The sequence below is a fragment of the Corvus brachyrhynchos genome, unplaced genomic scaffold (assembly GCF_000691975.1).
Source record: "Corvus brachyrhynchos isolate BGI_N302 unplaced genomic scaffold, ASM69197v1 scaffold7, whole genome shotgun sequence".
NCBI classification, from domain to species: Eukaryota; Metazoa; Chordata; class Aves; order Passeriformes; family Corvidae; genus Corvus; species Corvus brachyrhynchos.
Genome location: NW_008239054.1, coordinates 2,924,053 through 2,946,082, shown reverse-complemented (window position 1 = coordinate 2,946,082; position 22,030 = coordinate 2,924,053). Strand labels below are relative to the sequence as shown.

The following is a 22,030-nucleotide window of genomic DNA, read 5'->3' as shown; positions in this document are numbered from 1 at the left end:
TCTTGGTTGGTAGCAGTTCATTACCAAGAAAAGCACTGAGCAAATAACTGGTTTTGAGTTTTGGCTGCAGGTGTATTGGAATACTAAAATTAATAGCACTCATTCCTGTTTGATCACATTGACTACATATAATACATACTAAAAACTAACAGTGTCTAGCCATATAATTTCTGCTGCTTGACAGCTCCAGTGGGTATCTAACCAAATAAAACATTTTAAGACTCACGCTTTTTGTTACTTACATGCACGTATATATTTTACAGGGGCAGAGCTTCCTGGTCAGATGATTTCCATTGCTGCTTCAACAATTGCCATGGCAATTTCAATGACAGAAGATGAGTCCAATAATGAACACTCCTCCCAACCCTCAGGTGACTGAATACTCTGTAAGAAACATTTGAATTTGCTTTAAAGGCATGAAACTGGAGGGAATTCAGAAAAAAATTTCAAAATAGTCCATAACCTCTTCATTCTGTCCAAAAGAGTGTCCAAATTGTGGATCAGGTTTATCTGTTTTAAAAAACTGTCAGGAAGATGCTAGTATAAAAGCTATCTAGCAAAGGATAGGTTATGTGGCTGGCTGTACTTTTTGAAGGCCTGACTAGAAGGATTTATTATGGTTTTGGGTTGTTTGTTTAGAATTAAGGTGTGATATTTTTTTTTCCCTCTTATTTTCCTAGCCTTTTGATATGTTGGCAGTTACATGTTATATAACTGGATTTCTGGACCAGATACAGACGGACTGGAGGAATTTTTGTGTGCATTGCAGTGAGAGAAAAACCCCACTTTAACTATGGCATGCTCAAAGTTCTTCCTATAGTGGGTTTACTTGACTTTGTAGCTTGAGTCCCATGATGCTTTCATTTGGAATAACACAACTGGCTTAAAAGAGTTGAAAGAAAGTGTTTTGCTGTGCATCACTGATTTTGAACCTTACCGTAACTTCTTTGGGTAGGTCTTTGATGAAACATGATACTGGAAAGTTAAACTGTTACTGAGATCTCTGGAAACTGAAAAGTTTCATCCATTTCCTGCAGGTAGACCAAAAAGATCATTCGACTTGACAGAATGTGAACTTCCCAAACTTAATTTTTAAATCTAAAAAAGGCAGCTTTGGACAACTTGCTCTTATCTTTTTTTTTTCCTACATTTTACATGACTAACATCAATATAAACATAGAAGCCTATGGAACTATGTCCTGAAATTGGAGATCAGAGCATCATGGTGACAGTTCTCTTGTATTTCTGTGTCTAATCTTTAATTTTTTTAATTAGATTTTTTTTTGAGCTGAATTTTGAAATCTGGAAAAGCAACAGATGCCCACAAATGGGCTATATAAGTGGTTGTGTTATTTTGTTGTTGTTTTTTTTTTAACTTACCAGTTCTTATTTTTCCACTTCTTTAAGACAGTTTCCCTTCTGTTTTCAAGAAGAGAAAACTACAGCAGTTTTTCAAAGGTGTCTTTTATGGTTTTTTTTACTTACTTTCTTGAAACAGTAAACCAGATGAGATTTTTTTTTTTTCTTGTGAATTCTGTTGTTGTTTTCCTTCACAGCAGAAAAAGAACAAACATGGAGTTTTCTTTTAACTCCTAACACAGTTAAAATAATTTTCCAACAATCTGGCAAAAATTAGTGTTCTGTTCTGCGATATATTAAGCATAATTTTGGCCATCTTTGGTTTGGATCTTTTGTGAATGGTGATGAAACATTCCTGTACAGCAAAAGGTTTTACCTACAGGCTTAAGGACCTACAACTTTTTTGGTTTTCCTTATACTGTATTAAATCCACTACAGAACAATTAGTATTTAATTTGTTTATTAAAAGACCATCAAGGGATATAAGCTTTGTTAATTTTCTGGGTTTTTTTGTGAACACTCATGTTTTTCCATATTTTATTGTTCACTACTGGTATTCAGTACTGGGGACGAGGAGTTTAATGATACCAGTTCAGGTGGTCTGAGTGGTCCTTCCTGGTGTTCCAAGAGTTTCCAGTGTATACAGCAAAGAAAAAGCCTGCAATTTCTGAAGCAGATACCACTGCAGTACTTTGTAGGCAAGATTCAGTTGTCTTGTTGGCTTTGGATATGATAGGTACTGAAATCCTTAAATGTAGTCATGACTCTTAGGCTCGCTTTTGGCCTCACTTCTTTGTTTTCTTAGAAAAAAGCGTAAGAAATATTTTTCTCTTGAAATTACAGAAAGATGTGGTTCTTCATGAAGGAGTACCTTCATACCTTCAAGGGGTACCTTGTTCTGAAGACTTCTTCATTAATAGTAATAAAATCACTGTTTTCCTAACTGATGCCCTGCACAGAGGTACAGACACCTGCCTTTCTGTGTATGTTACTGTTTCATTTTCTTCTCCTTGGGGAGGAGGATAATTCAAAATTCTGTGACAGCAAGAAATGGAGGTGACAGAGAACGTATTGCGTAAGGAAAAGAACAGGTCTTAATTAGACTGGCTGGAAAATTTGCTTTTTTTGTTGTTGTTCAGAGAAGTAGCATACATTCTGATTTTGGTAGAATTCTTTACTGAGTATTGTGCTAGCTGTTTAGACTGTCATACTTCCATTAGCTGGAAGGTAGAAAGGTGTTTTTTAGGTTTCATCTCTCAAAATATGAAGCACACTAAATGGGATTTTATAGAACCTGAAGTTACTCAAAATCACTGTACTGACAGTTCTTTTTTTCCTATTTGTGTTGACAAGGCACTCATGCCTTGGTTTGCAGAGCATATCTTGCCAGCAGAAGGTGAATTCTTTCATTTGCAATTTTGGTAGTTTTCTGGGTGGATCAGCTTTGTGAACTGGCATATGAGAGTTATCTGAATGGCAGTTCTGATGCAGGCCTGTGTTTGTCATGAGAAGAATACTGGGTCACTGGTAGTGACAATTTAGCTTTGCTAAAGTGCTGCAGAACAGCATTCTGAAAAAACTTTCTTGGCTTGGGATCCCCTAGGAGTTTTTCCTTTTTTTCCCCTTTTTTCCCTCCTCTTTTCCTTTTTTTTCCCTTTTTTTTTTTTCTTTTTTTTCCCCTTTTTTTACCCCCTCAGCTCTCTCCCATGTGATTTACATTCTGTGTACAGTCTGCTTACCGGGAAACTGTAAGAAATAAGGCTCTTTAATTGTTACTGCTCTTAACATTACTGTTGCTGTTATTTAATTAAATCTTCCTTCATTGCAAAAATACATCAATCAAACTTTTCATTACGAAAAGAAGGAATGTTCCTTTTTATTTCACAAAGGCAACTCTACTAAGGAGTTTTTGGGCAAAAAATGTTGAATAACTTTAATCTTAGGTATAGACTTCATCTTATTACTCTGTTTTGGCTTTTAGTGCTTCTTTCTGTTTGATAAATATTTGAATTTCTGCTTGTTGTATTGTTACTTCTTATGTTGATTATATTAGTTTTGGAGCAAAACAGTAAGAAGTGTTGAATATACTGAAGGGGAAAATTCTTTATTACAGGTATACTGCTTTCAGATTTTGTGTTCCTTTAGTGCTTCCATTTGTTTCTGTTAGTACTCTTCTACTTTATTAAATATAGACTGAGAAGTACAGGGGAATCATAGACCCTTTTCTATATGCCAAAAAGTCTTTTTAGGAAAATTTATGTTTACAGGTAACTTCTGCTTTCCCCTTATGAAAAATTGAGTCTTTTTCTCCAAAATGTAGTTTGTATAGTTGGGCTGACTGTCATCCCATTGAGATACACACTGATTTGCCAAGAACCTTCCCACCTGAAGCTTCTGCTGTGCTTAGCTGCTTGCAGAATTCCTTCTTTCAGGTTGTGTGTTGTAATTCCTTCACGAATATTCTGAAGTTCCACCAAATACATAACCAGCAATCAGCTGGTGTTTCTGTCATTATTCCAATGTCAATCCCAGTTGGGTGAATCAGTCAATTTGCATTGTTGTCTTAGTGTGGTGGGGGATGTGTTCATAAGCTGTACCAAGTAGTTCCACTTACCTGGAGAACACCAGTGCAGATTTCTGCAACAAAAGAGGAGTGTTCATCTGCTGTGAGGATGCAGTTTGTCACTTACTGCTGCTGTATGACAAATGAGCCTTGCCTTTCTGAACATTTTAGCTGTCATGCTTTAGGCTAGAAATGGCTTCAGTGACACACTGCAGCTAAAAACACGTGTGGAACATGAGTTGTTTGACTGCTGTGCATGTAGTATTTTGTAGTACAGTTTTTCTTCATGGGAGAAACTGTGTCTGTGATACAAGTCCAGTGAAAGAGTTGTGCTCATTATTTACCAACTGTGGTATGTACCAGCATAATAAATTGCCTTTTATTCTTCAGCACAGAGTAACTTTTCAAGTTTCCCTGTGTGTGCATTCCTCCCCTATGGCTGCAGACTTTTCTCAAGTAGGGGTGTGTGGGAAATGAGTGCATTTCGACATCAGCACGGAGCCTCAGTGAAAGTTAATACTGGTGTTTTCAGGGAGAGATTTTACATAGAGTGGCTGAAGATAGATTTTGTGTCATCCAGCAGCTGAAAGATTAAATAGATAAATGAATTGCCATTGTCTGCATTCAAGAATTTTAATTTGAACATAATATTTGTGCATGAAACGACTATTGATTATGTGTAGGGTCTTTAACATGTCAGTTTACATTTTGTAATTTAATTTCTCGTTTGCTAACTTAAGAGTGATAGACTGACAAAATTTGTTATCCACTAACTTGTGCTTGATGTTAATAGTGTTTGTTACACAGAGTAAGGAATTTAGGATGACAGTGTGAGTGCTATGTTTGTGTTGTGAGTGTTCAGGAAAAGTAGCAGTAAGACAGTTGTAAGATACAAGCTTTCTCTTTTATGTATACTCTATATTTTTTGTTGTTTAAATGAGCTTTGAGCAAATCTAAGATTCCTTTTTGAGTACTTGAATGCAAGTCAAAGATTTATTTTAAGACTTCAGATTTCTTTTAGAAGTTAATTATATTTTGTGTTTTTCATGGTTTTATGGTTCTTTGATAAAATATATTTGGCTTGTAATTTACCTGCAGTGACTGGAGCCCTCTTAGAGGCTGTAGCAACTTTTCTTCTCTCCTCCTCTCAGCATTGCTTGGCGTGGTGTTGCAGGATGTGGGAGAGTTTACACAGCCCTGTTCTAGCTTTTCAAAATGCAGACCAATGCCTAGGCAGTTTCAGTCTTTTAGAGAAATTACAGAAAAAACCCCAACACCAAAACAACAGAAACACAGCCTTCTGCTGCTGTCCCTCCCTTCACCCCCACCTTCCAAAAAAGAAAAAGATAATTTGGGAACAGGGAACAGATTCTGTTTTGTGGTGAATGTTAAGGTGATAATTTCTGTTTCTTTGTTTGCATGTGTTTGTTTTAGGAGCAACAGAAGGTGATCAGCCTCCACCTCCACGTGCTTCATTATCTTCCACTTCCTCCTCTTCATCATCTTCTGGGAACAGACAAAGACCTGAGATTGGATCTTTTCTTAGAAAAAAGAAAACTAGTGATATTTACTTTGTTACTCTTGTGTGGGCCATTGTCATTGTTCAGATCTGGCTAAATTTTTGGATTGTGCAGCTATTACCAGTGCCTTTTGCAGGTAATAATCCAACTGCTAGAAATGTTTGGCATCATGTTCAATAAAACAGGAGGAAAGGCTTGTAGGCTTGTATGAGTTTTAAATAAAAACTTTTTCAAGACTTGTTAAGACAAGATGAACTGTAGCTTCAAAAAGGAAGATTGATGTGTACTGTCTGTCACCATGTAGTGGACAACTCTTTAATTACTTTGTCTATTGACTATTGTAGTTACCTGAAATAATGTTGTGCCATACCTTACATAGTAAGAATACTTCTGGTTTAGAGCAGTTAGTTTTATTTCCTCTTGATGTCAATTCCTTCATATTTTTGCACCAATAAATGAAGAATATTGTAGCAGTTTTTCAATAGTGAAGTAGAGCTCATGTTAACTTTTAATTTCTGTAAAAAAGGGGTTGCTAGGCTCTGTGGACAAGTCACAAGATAAATTTGGTTCCAATTTTAGCTCTGAGGTTAATTAGCTTTATTGTTTCACATCTGCATACATCTGTTCTCCTATATATTGAGGAAGAATTGGAGTAGTTATGATAGCTGTTGAAAGACATTATTTTAAGACTGTATGCCGCTTTTCCCTGGACTCTTTTGGGGGAGTGAAAAGGGAAGATGGGAACTCCAGGAGTATGTCTGAGCTCCTATGAATTGGGAGGCATTTCTTCCCATCCCCTTACTGTAAACAAAATGAGTTTTTCTAGTTTGCTTGGATTTTCTCTAAACTTCAGTTAAAATGCTAGTTTTTAGCATTTTTAAAAGCATTTAGCACTTAAATGTAGCTATTTTTTTTTTTACTAAGTGTGGTGGGTTGGCCCCAGCTAGTGGTCAAGTACGCACAAAGGCAGTCACTCTTCCAGTCTTTTAATGTGGGCTTATCCATGAGCTGCATTCCCTTTAGGGAGGTGCAGGCTCAGGATTCTCCTTATCCCTAGGCCACGGTCCCTTCAAGAGGTGTTCCTGCTCCAGCATGGATCCTCTGTAGGCCATGGTCCCTCTGAGTGGTGTGTCTGCTCTGCTGTGGAGCACTTCTGCTTCCCTGGCCTTTTCATTGCCTCTGTTCATCCCTCTGTTCCTTCTTCTCTCTAGTCACTTGTTCTGTGTTCCTTCCACTTCTCCCTGCCAAGTGCTTTCTGCCCTTTCTTAGATACATTTTCACTGCAGTACCACACCCGTGCCTGATGGGTTCAGCTTTGCCCAGTGATGGATCTGTTGCAGAGCTGCCTGGAACTGTGTCTGGCACAAGTCAACTCCTGGTCCCGTCCTGTGGAGGCCACCCCAGAGGCCTCCCTGCTACCAAAACCCTGAGATCTGCACACAGTACACAAAGCTACTGTAAACCATCTCGTTGTCCTTCTGGAAATTGTAGCTTGGGGTCATACTTACTGATTTGAAGGGCTGTGAGCTCCGAGGCACGGAGAAAGGAACAGCTGCACCTTTGGCTGTGGCACTGCAGCAGCAGCTAAAGGGTAATGTGATGGCAAGACGTATAAATAGCTGAATGCAGGGTAAGAGAAGAGAGGGGTTTGACCTTTGTTTCATTTTAGTGTAGTTACTACAGAAGAAAGAAACTTCCCAGTTTTGGTGTCTGGGCATCATGGGAAATGGCAATCCCAAGTGAAAAATGAATTAGAAAATAAATTTTAGACATATTAGAAGCAGAGTTTATGTGGCTAGTTCATTGAAAGGTCAAGGAGTAACTTAACCACTGTTCAGAAGCACCTACGTGGGAGGAAGAAGGGAAGCAGCAGTTCTGCAGTTAGACAGCAGTGAATGGTTTTAAGCTTGAGCCACACAAATCTAGATTAAAGTGCGTATCTATAAATGAAACAGCTGAATACTGCTCCTGACAGTCATTAGGTCTAAAATAACTACCCAAACAATAAACTCATGACAAAAGAGAAATTACTTTTGGAAGTATTTGTGACTTGTTGCCTTAGCAGTGACACTGGGCCATTAAGTGCTTTTTCATGGCATATAACTGAATCATCACAAAAATATTACAAATAGGCAGTATAATGATGAACAGAGCCAAATTTAGATTACATCAAACATCAGAAGGTGAGAGATGATAATCTGCATGGCTAAAAGAGAGGTAATACTAAAGTACAAGGAAAATAGGAAGGGTAGTAAAGCAAGTTTCCTTACAACTGTGCAAGTTTAAGGAGACTAATAACTTGAGGCACTTCTGAGACCTTAAAGAGGATGCTTCTAGTATGTAAAAAAAATGCAAAAAACTCCCTAAAACCTTCAATAGAAAGGTGTTAATTTCACCAGAATTCCTTCTATTGGTAAAGAGGACTCATAGAAAGCAGCATTTAGATTATGAGAAACATCTTGGTATCATTAACATTTTTCCTTGAATGCATTTGTGCTTCAATTGGAATGAAATGGTCTTTTAAAATTGCTTAGTGTAGAGAGTGGAAAAATGATACCATAATTAAACCATAAAATGAAAAGGTGAAAGAGCTGCTGTGAATTGAAAAGCTAAGCAATGAACCACGTTGTGGAACACTTGGCAGCATTTTGTTACAGTGATGTAAGCCTGGAAATCCTGGTATTGTCTGTTTTTAAGGTCTTTCATTTTCTTCCTTGCTTGTTCTGTTGTACCCCTTTTTTTTTTTAAATTGTCTTCAGGTAATTCTCTGCTTCCTGGAGATGTTTGGAACTTGTTATTATGCAGCCTTTTTCTTGTTTTGCTCACTGCTTTCTAATAACAATCCTGTAGCTTCTTCTCTCTTGTCTCTTTTTAACCTAATATAATTACGGACGTTTGATTGACTGTAGCACCTCCTGACACCACCTGTGCAATGAGCGTACACTCATTTATTGTAAAATATATTGTTGAAACAAATAATAGTGGAAGGTTAGAATGCCATTTGAGGTATTGTATTTGTAAATGCAAGCTTGCCTGGCTTTGCTGAGCAGCAGTTTGTGTAGTGACTGTGAGCTGCATTTCATCATACAAAACTTCAGCCTTTAACTTCAGTGCTGGCACTTGCACTGTATTTTCTCCTTTTTTTGTATGTTTGCCACTCATTTTATTGGAGAAATTATTGGATTATTCTGTTTCTTCAAGAGAATAAATCCTGTATTTGCCACGTGGTGGTGCCAGAGGGTAAGTGAACTAAATGTCAGGAAATTGTTGCACTGGCTCTCCAAAACAAGAACAAGAGCATAAACTGTTAATGTGTGTGGCTTGCAGAGAATAGGCTCTTGTGGAACTTGGATAGATGCCCTGTAGGCAGTAAAAGTTAACCTTTTTGGCTATGTACGTCATTTTACACATCTCCAAGTAGAAACATGGTGTGAATTTTTGATGATGAAGTAGTGTACTGCCAACTGTTGTGGAGCTCATGTATGCCAGTAAGTTATCAGTCTGGTTTGGAGAACAGTCGCAATAAGAAAAAAAGATATATTAGAAGTAAAGTTACTTGTAGTGGTAACTACAAGTTGCTGAGATAAAATGCTAATCTCAAATAGCTTTTTTAATGTTTAAAAGCAAAATCTATCAGTAGTATTTCAATAGAAGATTTAAATGGGTGCTTCGTTACTGTGAAGTTCCGCAGGATGTACTTTCAGTTCTGAAAGGAAAGATACACTTAACAGCTTAGAAGGCCTAAAACTTAAGAATTTAGGCTGAAAATTTTATGTGTAATGTGCTGTTAAGTTCTGATTGTGGTACTTTATGTGGAGTCATTTGGCATGGTGTATGTGTGAATATGTAAGAAATCAACTGTACTGGAATCATGGAGCGGCACCTTCTTATCCCAGGCCTTGCTCAAGTCTGTTAGCTGCATTATTGAGTAGTGTGCAGACACTTTGCTTCTGCTGTCATCTAAGTTCCATGTGGATAAGCACAGCTGCAAAGCTAGAGAGGAGATTAGTACTAAAATCACTGGAAAGTTCCAGAGGTGGTTTCTAATGGGAAATAAAACTCAAGAGTCTTTTCCTTTCTTTTTCATCGCTCTTCCTGAATAGAATAGATAAGTAGTCTTGTGGTGCTCCTCTGAAATCTCTGATACTTAATTTCCTTCTTGTGGTTACAGTTTGGGCACTTAAGAAATTAGTGATTCATTTTGGAGTTTTGAACTTCATGGCAAACCACTGCAAAAGTTGGTGGCAACTTGTTGAAAATTTTGTGAAGGAACGTCAGGAAGCTCTTGCACCACGGCCCATCAGAGGACTCGGAAGTGTTATGCTAAAGCTTGACAGTAAGGTATTTCTATTTACTTCCTTAAGCAACTTGAAAGTTTGTTTTATTCTCTGTTCACCGTATTCTGAGATGCTTTAATTCTAAGATAAATGTCTGTCACTAATGAATATGTCTTTCATGTAAAACTCTTATCTGTTTTATGGTGTATTTTAAATTATGTCTCTTCTATCACTATTCACACTTAAGTACACATTTAAATTTAAATGTTCAATGGTTGCATGCAAACCTTGACAGAAGTCACTTTTAAAGTGCTGAATCAGCTGTATAAGATTCCTTATCTGAGTAAGGCAAACTTCTCATGCTTTAGTCACCTTACCTGGTTACAAAGATTTTGAATTTAAACCTAATGAGCTTTAGTCTGAAGGATAAGATGTTCCTACTTCTTATGAGAAAATTTAATTAAAAAGCAGACCATTGTGTTCTGTAAGTACAGCCCGAGTTAGTTCAGACACATTTGTCTATACTGTGTGGAAGCAAAGTTGTTGCACACAATAGTATGGTGGTACAGAAATGAGTCTTCCCTCTCTAAGTGAAGAAATATGTGGGATAAAGTATTTGGGAAATGCCATAGAATAAAGCTTCTGTGTTACCCTCCCTTCTCCCCCCACGTGAAATATGCCTACATTTGCATTGCAAAATGCAGAGTTGGAAAGCTCCATAAGATTTATACAGTTTCTTTCATTAAGAATGGTAAGTTTTCACGTAAATGGATGGATTATTTTGTTTGCAATAGCTATGGCAGTGTATAAGAATGTGCTTTCTGTAACTGTGTTGTTGACGTATTCTCTGCTCTGGAAAAAGCCATTATCTTAGGGCTTCTGTAACTGATGAACTGAACCCTGTAAGTACATTTGTCAGAGCATCTGTACCTTGGCAGATTGGTTTTGCAGTTAATAGCTCTGAATTCCTACAGGAGAGGGAGGAGCTTAAGCCTGGATCTAATGGGTGAATGGAAGACAAAAGGTCAACAAAGGCATGAAATGCCTCTAGGAAAAAAGTAGTGATTTCACAGGGTTCATTGAGGAAGAATATGAAAAAGGAAAAGCCTTTCAAAATACAGCTATGAACACAATAAAGTGGTTTTCCAAAGGTAGTGGAAATTACATGTTGGGATAAAAGCTTACGTTATACAAAGCTTTTCATAAAAAGGTTTTTTTCTGTAAGTAAGAAGACTCTCTGGATGCAATATTGAATGTATTTTTATTTCATGAGTTGTCAAGTTTGGTATCCTTGTATTGCATAACTATATGATACAGTATCCTTCCTAATTCCAGCAAGTCTTTTCTCCTTAAAGAAGGTAGGGCTTTAATGTGCAGCAGAACCTCTCGCTCTTCAGCTTAAATGTACTTAAGGTCAGTTTATCTACATGTTGTTTTATGTCTAACAGATAGAACAGTGTTGGCACAGCTCATTTCTCCATCTCCCTTCGCCCCTCCATTTTTTAGATGACAGCTGTAATTCCTCCTGAGTCTGCGCTGTGTATTAAAGTAATTTGAGCTCTCCCAGCCATTACAAGAAAGGCGCTTGATAATCTGCATGATTCTGTTGTCCTCATTTGTGCCTATTTTAATTCTGTTTCAGCTGGCATTTAGCATGGGTGGCTGGGATTATATGTAGTCTTCCAACGCTTATCACACTAATACTTCCGTATCTTTTAAGTTCTACTGGCTATGCTTATTCTGTGTATAGTAGGATGATGGATGCATGGTACCTCAGAATTTGGGAAGCAGTGCCACAGAATATTGTCTGTTATGTTTCTTGTAGGGACAGGGAAACAAGAGGAATGAAAATGACATCCTTGCAAGATTTTTTAAGTTGGATTACTGAATGTTTCAGCTTCAGTAGGTACTGTTGAAGAGGAAGTAAAAAATACGCAAACACAAAATAGAAATTTGGGGAGTAAGTTGTTACAGGTTGCCTGTTATGGGTGTGTGTGAGAAACCAAGACCTAGGGATCATTTCGTTTGCAATTAGATGTTTAACTTTTTAATATTCTGTTTGTAGTTTCTTTTCATGGGAGCTGAATCTGCTTAGGGTTTTTGTTTTGTTTGGTTTTTTGTTTGTATGCTGAGTTAATTGGAAACTGAACCTTAGCATCAGGATGTATTGAGGCTCTTAGCTACGTACAACAAGCCACTGAGAAGGTCTGTTTTACACAAATATTTAGTGGTACTGCTTGGGCTGGCAAACATGGTATGCCCAGTTAGGAAATAGTTCCAGATTTGAGTGAAATGCAGTGAGAAGGAGGAATACATCTTAGAGTGGCATGTCTTCCTGCCAAACAAATTTTAGGAGGCTAGTGTAGATAGCGTGGAAAATAACCCATTGTGAGAAATGGGTGAGTACTGCTCACACATGCAAATCTGAGCTTTATTGATTATATCTGTAACAAAAGCATCAAGAAAAGAACTGCTTCTCTTCTTTCACAATTATCATTTACCCCGATTATCTCAGAAGTGCAGAGAAACTTGAAATGAAGAGAAATTCTGATCAAGAGAAAAGAAAGGGCATTGTTTTTCTTTTTTTTTTTTTGTAAGCAGTAGGTCAGTCTGTCTGAATGTGCCTCCTTTAAATATTGACTATGAAAATAGGATGTTGCTACTTATTCTTTAGTCCCTGTCTGTGCATTTTCCTCATGGAGGGTCAACAGACAGGTGTGAGAGACTTCCTGGAGGGGAGAGTAGGGAGGTTTCTGTTGTCAGCCACCGAACCATCTTAATAGATATGGTATCATGTGTGTTCTTATTAACAACAAAGAATTAATAACTCTCTTTACTGATAATTTTTTATTTTAAAGAAGACTGTTGTCTTTCAATATGGTGACTACAGTTGGATTATAGAATTTGTGAGTGAGTTCAGCAGCATTGGCAGTAGCTGAGCTGCATGCAATAGACTTTTACTTGTTGGAATGTACTAATATTTTACATGCATGCTTTCTAGTGTACTTGAGTGAATCATGTAGTTGTTATATGCTTTTTCTTGGTATAGTGCACTAGAATTTTATATGTGGATTGTTTACATTATTTGGACTTTGGATAAAGTTAAAACTTTTATTTCTTCTGGTACCACACTTAGCATATAGTTTAGCCAAGCACAGAAAACAAGCAGAATCTCTGCCAGTACTTACATTATTTTAGAAAATACTTTCATAGACATGTAAGATCTTAGATGAATAGTTTTCCAATAAAATACTGGAAAAATGGTTATAGCCTTATTAATTTTGTATGACTTGAAGATTAGAATTAAGCTGTAGCCTATTTTCAAATGCAGGTTGATTACATTTGTAGAACTACTTAAACATCAGTATTGGTAAGCTAGTAGGCAGGTAGAGCCTCCCAGGTATTGTCTTAAACAAGAATAAAAAATACTGTTATTTTTGACATTCAAGTGTTATTTATTTCCTAGTTACTGCATTTATTATCCAATTCCCAGAGGCTGAAATTAGAGGAAAATACCAAAGACTTCCTTTCACATTCTGGAAAAATCATAGTGCTCTTTTGTTGTATTTTGTACGGAATTGCAAAGGGGAGCAATACAGTACAGCCATGAGCTCTATGGTTTTTCCAAAATGAAGTAGGTTTTAAAGTTCAGTAGTAAAGTTAAAAGTATGTCATTGAATCAGAAAACAACTTCGCCTTTTTTCACAGATAAGTTATTCCATAAGTGAAGAGGTAAAGTAGAAACAAATTCTACAGTGTCAGTTTGAGGCTTTTGAAGCTTTGTAATGGATTTCTCTGACTGTGACTCTTTCCATGAGCAGTAAAAACTAGTAAACGTGGGTGCTTTGTGACATTTTATTTTCATGTTTCCTAATGTTCATGTTTCTTTGTCAGTCTGCTTCTAACTTGATCAACTTTATTAATGAGATTTTTATAAATTTGAAATACTCTTACCTTCTGTTTCCATTGGGAGCTAATATAATTTCTGGCAGCTGGCAAACATGCTAGATTTACTGAGAATTCAGTGATCTTGTTTTCAGAGAGAAACAAAACTTTACTTATGTGATCTTAATCCCTAACACAGATGAATAACAGCATTAAAGCTCTTCACTGTTGTGTTTATGCTAATAATTGGTTACTAATGGTTAGAATTAAGAGTGTAGTCCTACATGAACTAGATCCTAAAATGGGTGTACTTTAGCATGTGGATGAGCATCAGTAAAGAAAAATAACTTTAGTGCAAAAGGAGAAATTGACTGTTGAGAGGTGCAAGGAGAATTACATGAAATCTCTGTACATTTATATGATCTACAATTTGCTGTTGTATATCAGACTTAATTATGTATTTGATGTTGTGCTGTTGAATATGAATGCTTTAATATGAATGTGGTACCAAAAAAACATATAAAATCTGTTCAACAGTAATTGACATAATAGGAGTGTTTTGAAATGCATAGAATGGGAGTGTTTGAGTGCCTGAATGGGAGTATTAATGCCCTAAACAAATATCTCTTGTTAAGATTTGGTGTTTTGCTGAAATGCTCTTCTTGGAGTACTTTTACAAGTCCTGCTCTGAAATCTGATGGTAGCTCTCAGTATAATTAAACTGGAATTGCCCAGATTTTGCTGATAGCTCTGTTAATACCATTGAAGTTGTTCGTATTTGTTATATCCCTTTGTTTCAAAAGTGCATGTTGATAGTAAAACCCAGGTTCTTGCTTTAGAAGTTGTTATCTTTTCTTCCTATTGCAATTTACCTTTGTGTCTAGAACAATTTCATTTTCATTCTGTGGATGACTTTGCCTGCCTCTCATTGCTTTTTTTCCCTATTTACTGCATTTTTCAATAATTTTCCACTGTGTTGTGTTTTTTTCCCTTTTCTTCCATCTCCCCCTGCCACTGACAAGCTGTGGCACTGGCTTAATAAGAAGGTAAATAAATAGAAAAATTGTGATTCCAACTAATGGATTCTGTGGTTTTGGGGAGTTTGATTTTTTTATAATTATTTTTTTTTATTTTGCAGCATGAACACTCTTTAACATGCCTTGCTTCATAGATTTGTCTCTCAAATGCCTCTTTTCCAGCTCTTGGTATAAGCTACTGAAGGTCATATAATTCTATCTGATCTCTTCTACTCCAGTGAATGCACATAGTTAAATGTTTTGTACAGCAGAGTATTGCATTAGCCTTTCAAGGGGTAGTTTGATTTATGGGCACTTTCATTTAAGAACAGTTGATCTTCACCTGGTCCCTACTTGTACACCTAACAAAACCAGTTCTCTCCAGTCTGGAGAGCTACTCTCTGCTCAGAGAAAGCAGTTAATTGAATTAACATGGGAGTGGCAAGGGTGTGAAGAACAGTTATAAAGCTGAGTGTAAGTGCATGGACTAGGTTCAGTGCGTGCTGTCCATCTTTTACTTCTGAAGTGTCAAACTTGTCTGTGTACACAGGCATAGTATGTAGTGTACCAGCAGTGAATACATACAAAATGAGGCTTTGCATGGCCTCAGAACTGCTGATTCTTAACAAGTGTGAAGGGAAGAGAGAGGCTAGTAAAAAAAAAAAAAAAAAGTAGTTGGTATGGCTAAAAATCTCTTTTTTCCTGTTGAGTAGCTTTTAAAAGAAGTGTGTGATGTTTCCTAAGGAATGTTATTCCCAGTTCCCATGGTTCATTTTAGCCAACTAGGTTTAACTATTGTTCTTTGGGGAACTGTCATCCCAAGAGAAGTTACAGCTGCTTTGGCTTCATGTGTGACTGAGATCTGAACAGCAACTAAATTCAGTGATATTTCTCTGTGACTTGAGCAGTGGCATTGCTTCAGACAAGTGCAGAGCTAGGGAGGGATGCCTATAGCAGGCACCATATAAAAAACAAATAACAACAAAAACCCTCAGAGTTTACAGGTGAAAATCTGGTATGTGATAAAATATATATAAAAGGTTCTTGTAAACAAGGAAGTGAGGGTACACAGCTGGTATCTGCCATGAATGGCTGATGGGGAGTAATGCTAATAGTGACACATGTAGTTCTAGGCTGAGCAGATACAATGAATTTAGAAAGTTTGATCTTCAGTATTTAATAAATGAGCACAGGATTCTATGTTGAGAGGGCTTTCTGTGTTTCTGAAAAAGAGGAAGGAGTTGCTTGCTTCATGGTTCAGTTAAAATTGCCCATGAAGAGGGGCATTTTTGAATGTTCTTTTGCCCTTGACTGTATTTCTCCTGTTTTAAAATTACTTTTTTATTTCCCAACTTTGAAATGTTTGTCTTATGTGAGTGACTTGTGGTTAGTAAATATGTGCAACCGTAATTCTTCATAATTTTTTTTTATTAGATATTGGTTTGTTGGCAGAGTTCAGGTGAAGAGCTGCATTTGGTGAGCCACAAGAGAACGTGTATTCTCAACTGCTTTTTTTCTGGCTCTGAATTTGTCATTTTCTTTGAAAATTCATATGTGTAGATACGTTTTTTTTCCTTAATATGAGTAGGTTCTAAAAAAAATTTAATTGCTCTAAATGCTAAAATGCCTGGATTTTATTTTCACTTTAGAAATTAGCATTATTTGGCAAAACCTTGTGGATATAGTTTCTTAACAGAGTGTAGGTTTTTTTAGTTCCTTGGAGTTGTTTTTGAATACTTTACAGTTTCATAAGTAGAAATCCTGAAAGTCCTATAGTATTACATACAGTGTTGACTTCTGTGCATGAACATACAGTAGTAATATTATAATCAGTGAAAAAAATGTGCAGTCAGTGGGTTTGTTTTGTTGTGTGTGGTGTTTTGATGATTTTTTTAAAAATTAAAAAAAAGTCATATTCTGTCACAGGCAAAGAAAGGAGGAGATTTGTAATACAGAACACTGGTTGCAGTTAAAAAGTGATTTTTTTGTGTGTGTCTTTCTCCTTTTTGCTTTGTCTTTGAAGGGAATTACTTGAGAGAACACCAAGATAAATTTCTGATAATCCAGCAGGAAATTAAAAATCATATGGATATGGCAGAGTTTGAAATGATGGTTGATTATGACTGCTAGCGATAGACCTTGGCTTTTTTGATTCCTGTTCATGGTATATGTAGCTCAAAGTATAGAACAGATTCCATCAGTCTAGCATAATTTGTTCTTAATAACATTTTCTGTGGCAGGAGTCTTTAGGAGGAATTGCTAAATTCTTCTGCTGCTGTTGGAGGGACACTGGTTTAAGTAGACTTGAGACCTCACATACTCTGTTTTCTACCTTTTCTAGCTTAACTACTCAGCTGATTCATTTCAGCATAACCTTGGGATGTGTTCTGGTTACAGACTTCCCCTTATTCTCTGCAGATGATATTAAGGAGATGGTGGTATCTTCAAATATTAACTGAACTAAAGGGAAATGACAAGTCTAAGGAATGTCTTGGGAAAAAATCTTCATAAATAGTGGAGTTGTTTACAGAAGATAATAAAAGTTCTTGTTGGTAATTTTATATAAATTCAGTTGAAAATGAAGTGGATGCCTAGATGTGCTTCACTGTTTGGGTAATGTAGTAAATCAAACGTGCTAGAAAAACTACTGCTCTGAAGGCTGTGCAGTATGCAACATGCAAATATTAATTCATAGATGATGTATCATACTGCATAACATGGAGAACCTGTCTAGATGGCAGGATTTCTGAATTTTAAGTATGGACTGTAGTTCTTTTACAGCTTAGTATAATACGGTTTGTATCATCATCCAAAAGCTGAAAGAGGAAGTGCTCGCAAATTATTGAGGAGCTTTCCAATAGAGTGTAACTCAATCAAAAAAACCTTTTTACAGTGAGCTAAATTTAAAAAAAAAACCTTGATAATTGCATTTCAAAACTGTGACAATTAAGGATAGGTTTTTTTGGACAGCCTATCACAAATCAGTAACATTTCAGTTTGGTTTTACGAGTGTGACCTTCTGTAGCTTAGGAGCCTGCCTTTCCTTGACCTTTGCATAATTTCAGATGTTGTGGCAGCCTCAGCTTTCCTCTGTTGACTAACCTTTAGCTTAGAAGCTTGGAACCAAATATAAAACTTCATGACCTCTGGCTAATGAGTAGCATTTAGTCAGTACATGTTTGTCTCTGTGTGCATGCCCATGGTTTACAGGAAGGGTGTAAAGGGAGGCCTGGCACGGTTGGGGTAGGAGTGAAGTCTGGACCTGATTCAGTGGTAAGTACAACCACACAGGCATTTAACAGCGTAGCTTCCCTGCAGCGAGTAGCTTAGCTGCTCCTATGCATTGTTTAGCATGAGTGTGCAAAGGTGAGGGTTTGCTAAGGAAGTATTGGGGGTTAATGTAGGTGTTTTTATAGGAAAAAAAAAAGAGTAAATATAGCCTTAAGTGAATGTTGTCCATCTGCTTTTACTTCTGTGATACTCAGTGCAATTCAGTCTTCTCCTGTGATACGTCTGTACCACTTGTATAACTTGGATCCCCTTAAGCCTGTGTTGAGAGATGTAATTGCAGTACCTGTAGGCTTGCCAATGCTGGCTTTCATCAAGCCTTCCTTGGGCTGCCTGACTGAGTAAATAGAGACAAGGTGGACTTGCTTGGCTGAGGCTGCTGCACCTCATCAGTGCTGCCATGACTTTGCTAACTAGATTAAAGGTAATCCAGGATTTACATGTGCTGTAACTGCACTTTAATGGCAGTCAGGCATGTTTGAACCCACAGTACAAGTGTCAGGTAAGATACCTTGTCTGTCATGTGCCATCTTGGAGAGAGTCATCATCCTGGTCTTTTGGAGTTTGACCTTCCAGTAGTTGCTACGTGGCAAAACATCTAATGTATTCAGCCTTAGCTCCACTGACATTTCACCTATTTGATACCCCTTACACAACCATTGAGCCTAGCATTTTTGGAAATCTTTGACAGTACTTCAGTTACATGGATTCAGTGATTCTGATTAAGGTGCTCTATGTAAGACTACTGGATTTCTTTTATCTCTGACTTAGAAAGTAAATAGCAGTTTGAACTTTGTCTGAAATGACAAGGGCAGCTTTAATTTTTAGTAGCTTCATTTTGAAGTCCATGCTGTAAAATTTTCTTCCCCTGCCCATCCAGTGGTGGTTTTTTGGTGATATTTTTGATTTCTGTCCTTTAAAACAAGGACTTTTATTTCTTGCTTCTCTTGCATAATCATTAGATGTACACGAAGCTTGGAAGGGCACGGCAAGTCCTGTTTCAGTCTTATTTCCAAAGAGGTAACCTCTATATATACACCATATATATGCCCTGTGTAGGGGGTACTCAAAGTTTTTCAGAGAGCTGCAGTACTACTGCAGGCAGGTCACCTCCTTCCAGCACTGGCAAGGCATTTCTGATGGCTGAAGTATTTCAGCAATGCTGAAAACTGTTAAAACTATGTAAGACAAAAGATTTTTTCACAATGCCTCATGTTCCCTGAGTTCCTTTCTGCAGTTCTTAATGTAGTGCAGATCTTGTTACAAAAACTTGCTGGCTCAACACCTTGTTACTTCTAAAAGGATTTTACTTTCTTTTAGTTTTTGTCATCATTTTGAACAACAGTTCTAAAATGCTGAATATAATCCTTGAGTTAATTTAGATCAAACAAGGAGCTGGTTGTAAAAACCTGAAGTTTAAAAATAATTGCTTGATGTACATTAAATGCTCAGATGCTACCAGATGAACACACACAAAAAGAATCCTTTTTTCAAATAGGAGATCTAACTTCAGTGTTGACCAATTCAATCATCACACAGCAGTCTGAGAAGTTCGTTGTTCCAGGGTTGATTTCATGTGTAGGGCTAGGGTAAATAATGAAGAAGGAACTAATGTAAACCATCAGCATGCATATTAGTAGCTTTATAAGATCTCTAACTAAAATGTTACCAACTTAATTGTTGAATATGTAACTTGTACTCAAAAGTACTTTTGCTTACTACACATTGGCTTTGACCTCAGTTCTCTTAAATCACAAATTTTACAGTTGTTTTGTTGCTTTTTCCTGTAGTAATGCTAAATGGAGTAGAAATAGACCTGGTATTTGAACCATAGGAGCTAGAAGAATGTATTTGGTCATATTTGCATGTGCTTTCACAGCTTTTTATGTAAACAGTCAATTTGTGTATGAGATGAAGCTCAGCTTGCACTATTCCAGAGCACTCTGCAAAGTCATGTGACTGAGCAGTTTCATTGTTTTGAATGACATTATCAGAATTTCTCTACTTGAATGTGGTATCACCATTTGCTTATGGACATGTATAGAATGGGCCTTTTTGTAAGCATGCCTATTTCCTGTATCAGTCAGTTCAGCTGATGCATGCTTAATGCTGAGCATTCTCCTGAGACTGGAAGTGGATAGAAATAGTTGATGGTGAATAATTGGCCTGATATTCAATAATGTAGAACCCCACCTGTCCCATTTAAGTTCAGAAGGTGATGAGGCAGCTTTAAAAATTTTATTACTTGCAAAAATACCTCATTTGTCATTTAGATGGCTCTTAGCTATTCAAATCTGAAAGTTATGGTTGTGCTTTACAGTATACCTTGGTAGCTTTGAAATCCTGTGCAGACAGTGTCTGTAAGTTTCCAAGTTGCTGAAGGACAAGAAACAAAGACAAAATTCTGGGTTCTAGCTGACATGAATGTCTTTTTTAGGTACTTCTCTAGGTCTAGTAAGTAACTGTTGAATTATTGCTTGCTTTGCAGAGAGCTTGCCGTGTTGTGTGGTAATGTGTACATGTTTTTTGCAAAATCACATGTCATACCATGACCTTAATCATGCTAACATCGCTTGTTAATTGTTCATTTCCAAGCTTGGGCATAAATGCTGTTTGATTAGAGCCTGATTTTGTACTGTGATTATAAATAAAAATAACAATACTGTCGCATAGCATATAGCATTGCTTTCATAAAAGATTGATTTATATGCTATAATTTGTTTTTTCTTTTTTTTTTCTGCACAGATTATCGTGTGGTTGGAGAAAATGCTAGATAAAATAATCAGCATTTTCATAATATTTTTGCTAGTGATAGGAACCCTTCTGCTAGCTCTTCTCCTTACAGCAAAGGTACAGTGTGCTAATGAATACAATTGTAGAGCTCATTTTCATTGCTGATGGAGGTTACTGATATTTATACGAGATTGTATAGCTTTAAGAGTTTTTATAAATGCTTAGGAACTAATTGCTCTCTAGTTGAACTTGTCACCATTCCAAGACTATAGAATGAATATACAAAAATATACCAAAATCTCAATATTTATATTTCTTTGTATTTTTGTGGTTTTTTACGTATGTGACAAGGCTAATATATAGACATTTGGAAATGCAAAATTTATTCTAGTGAAAGAATTACTAGCTTATGTATTACAGGAACAGATTTGTTTCGCATCCTGTCAGCACCTTCCTTGTCAACAGAAGAACTCCTTAGAATTTTTTCTTTTAATTTACCTTGCATCAGAAACATTTGCAAAATGCTTAAGGTGTGTTTGCAGATTTTTTGGTGTAATTGCCTGTAATAACCTCATGGTATCCTTTTCTGAGTTAAATGTACTGAGATTCATGATCAGATATTCTCTGAAATTGATTTTTGGTTTATGGTTGCGTGTGGGTTTGTTGGGTTTTTTTTTGTTCACCAGAAGAGGTCACTCATGGACTTTTTTTTTTTCCTTTTTCCCTAATGGAGCTGTGTTCATACTTGAAACGATCAATGGAGATTGACTGTTTGATTTGAATACAGTTATGGAACAAAGATCAGTTGGTTATGATGTCAATCTCCTTTTTCCAAAATGTAGCATATATAGTGTTGAGTACTTAAAATTGAAAACCTTAGAAGTTGTGCAAACATTCCTGCCTAAAGCTTCCTTATATTCATAAAAGGACTATTAAGATATTTATAAAAGGTGTATTTTATCATTCTTACTGAAGAATTTATTTGGTCAGGCACTTCATAGCATGACTGGTCATGTTAGAGTTAAGTATTCATTAATTTTTATGCTTCTTTGATCCATGGCTTAAAAAATTATATTTGAAACTGTGCTTTATATTTTACTGCTTCCCTTGACAGCACTGCTGTTACTGTTAAATTTTTTTCCACTGATGTGATAAAGGTTTAAATTTCCATTTGCTATTACTAGTGACCAGAATTTTCAAAACAGAGTGATGATTATTGTATTGACTAGGTTTTTCTTGGGTTAATGGAACTTCCTTCTTCATAGTGGGTTGTTTGCACTGGAAGAATTATTTTTTAAATGTACAAACTGGTCACTTCCCCCCTCCTCCTCTTCCCCCACCACCCCCTCCTCTTCCTCCCAATACCCGCCCCCCACCCCCCAAAAAAAA

General features: G+C 36.7%; 1 protein-coding gene across 2 annotated transcripts in view; it reads left to right on the top strand.

Moving 5' to 3' along the window:
* TMEM245 (transmembrane protein 245) overlaps positions 1–22,030 on the top strand; it is a 69,681-nt gene that overhangs the window by 2,065 nt on the left and 45,586 nt on the right. Inside the window, exons 3-8 of one of the 2 annotated variants that reach the window (XM_017739094.1) lie at positions 264–371; positions 5,357–5,578; positions 9,614–9,783; positions 14,627–14,650; positions 17,831–17,893; positions 20,654–20,758. In XM_017739094.1, the coding sequence (XP_017594583.1) occupies positions 264–371; positions 5,357–5,578; positions 9,614–9,783; positions 14,627–14,650; positions 17,831–17,893; positions 20,654–20,758 (692 nt within the window). The remainder of the gene's footprint in view (positions 1–263; positions 372–5,356; positions 5,579–9,613; positions 9,784–14,626; positions 14,651–17,830; positions 17,894–20,653; positions 20,759–22,030) is intronic. The other variant, XM_017739096.1, reaches the window with a different exon arrangement.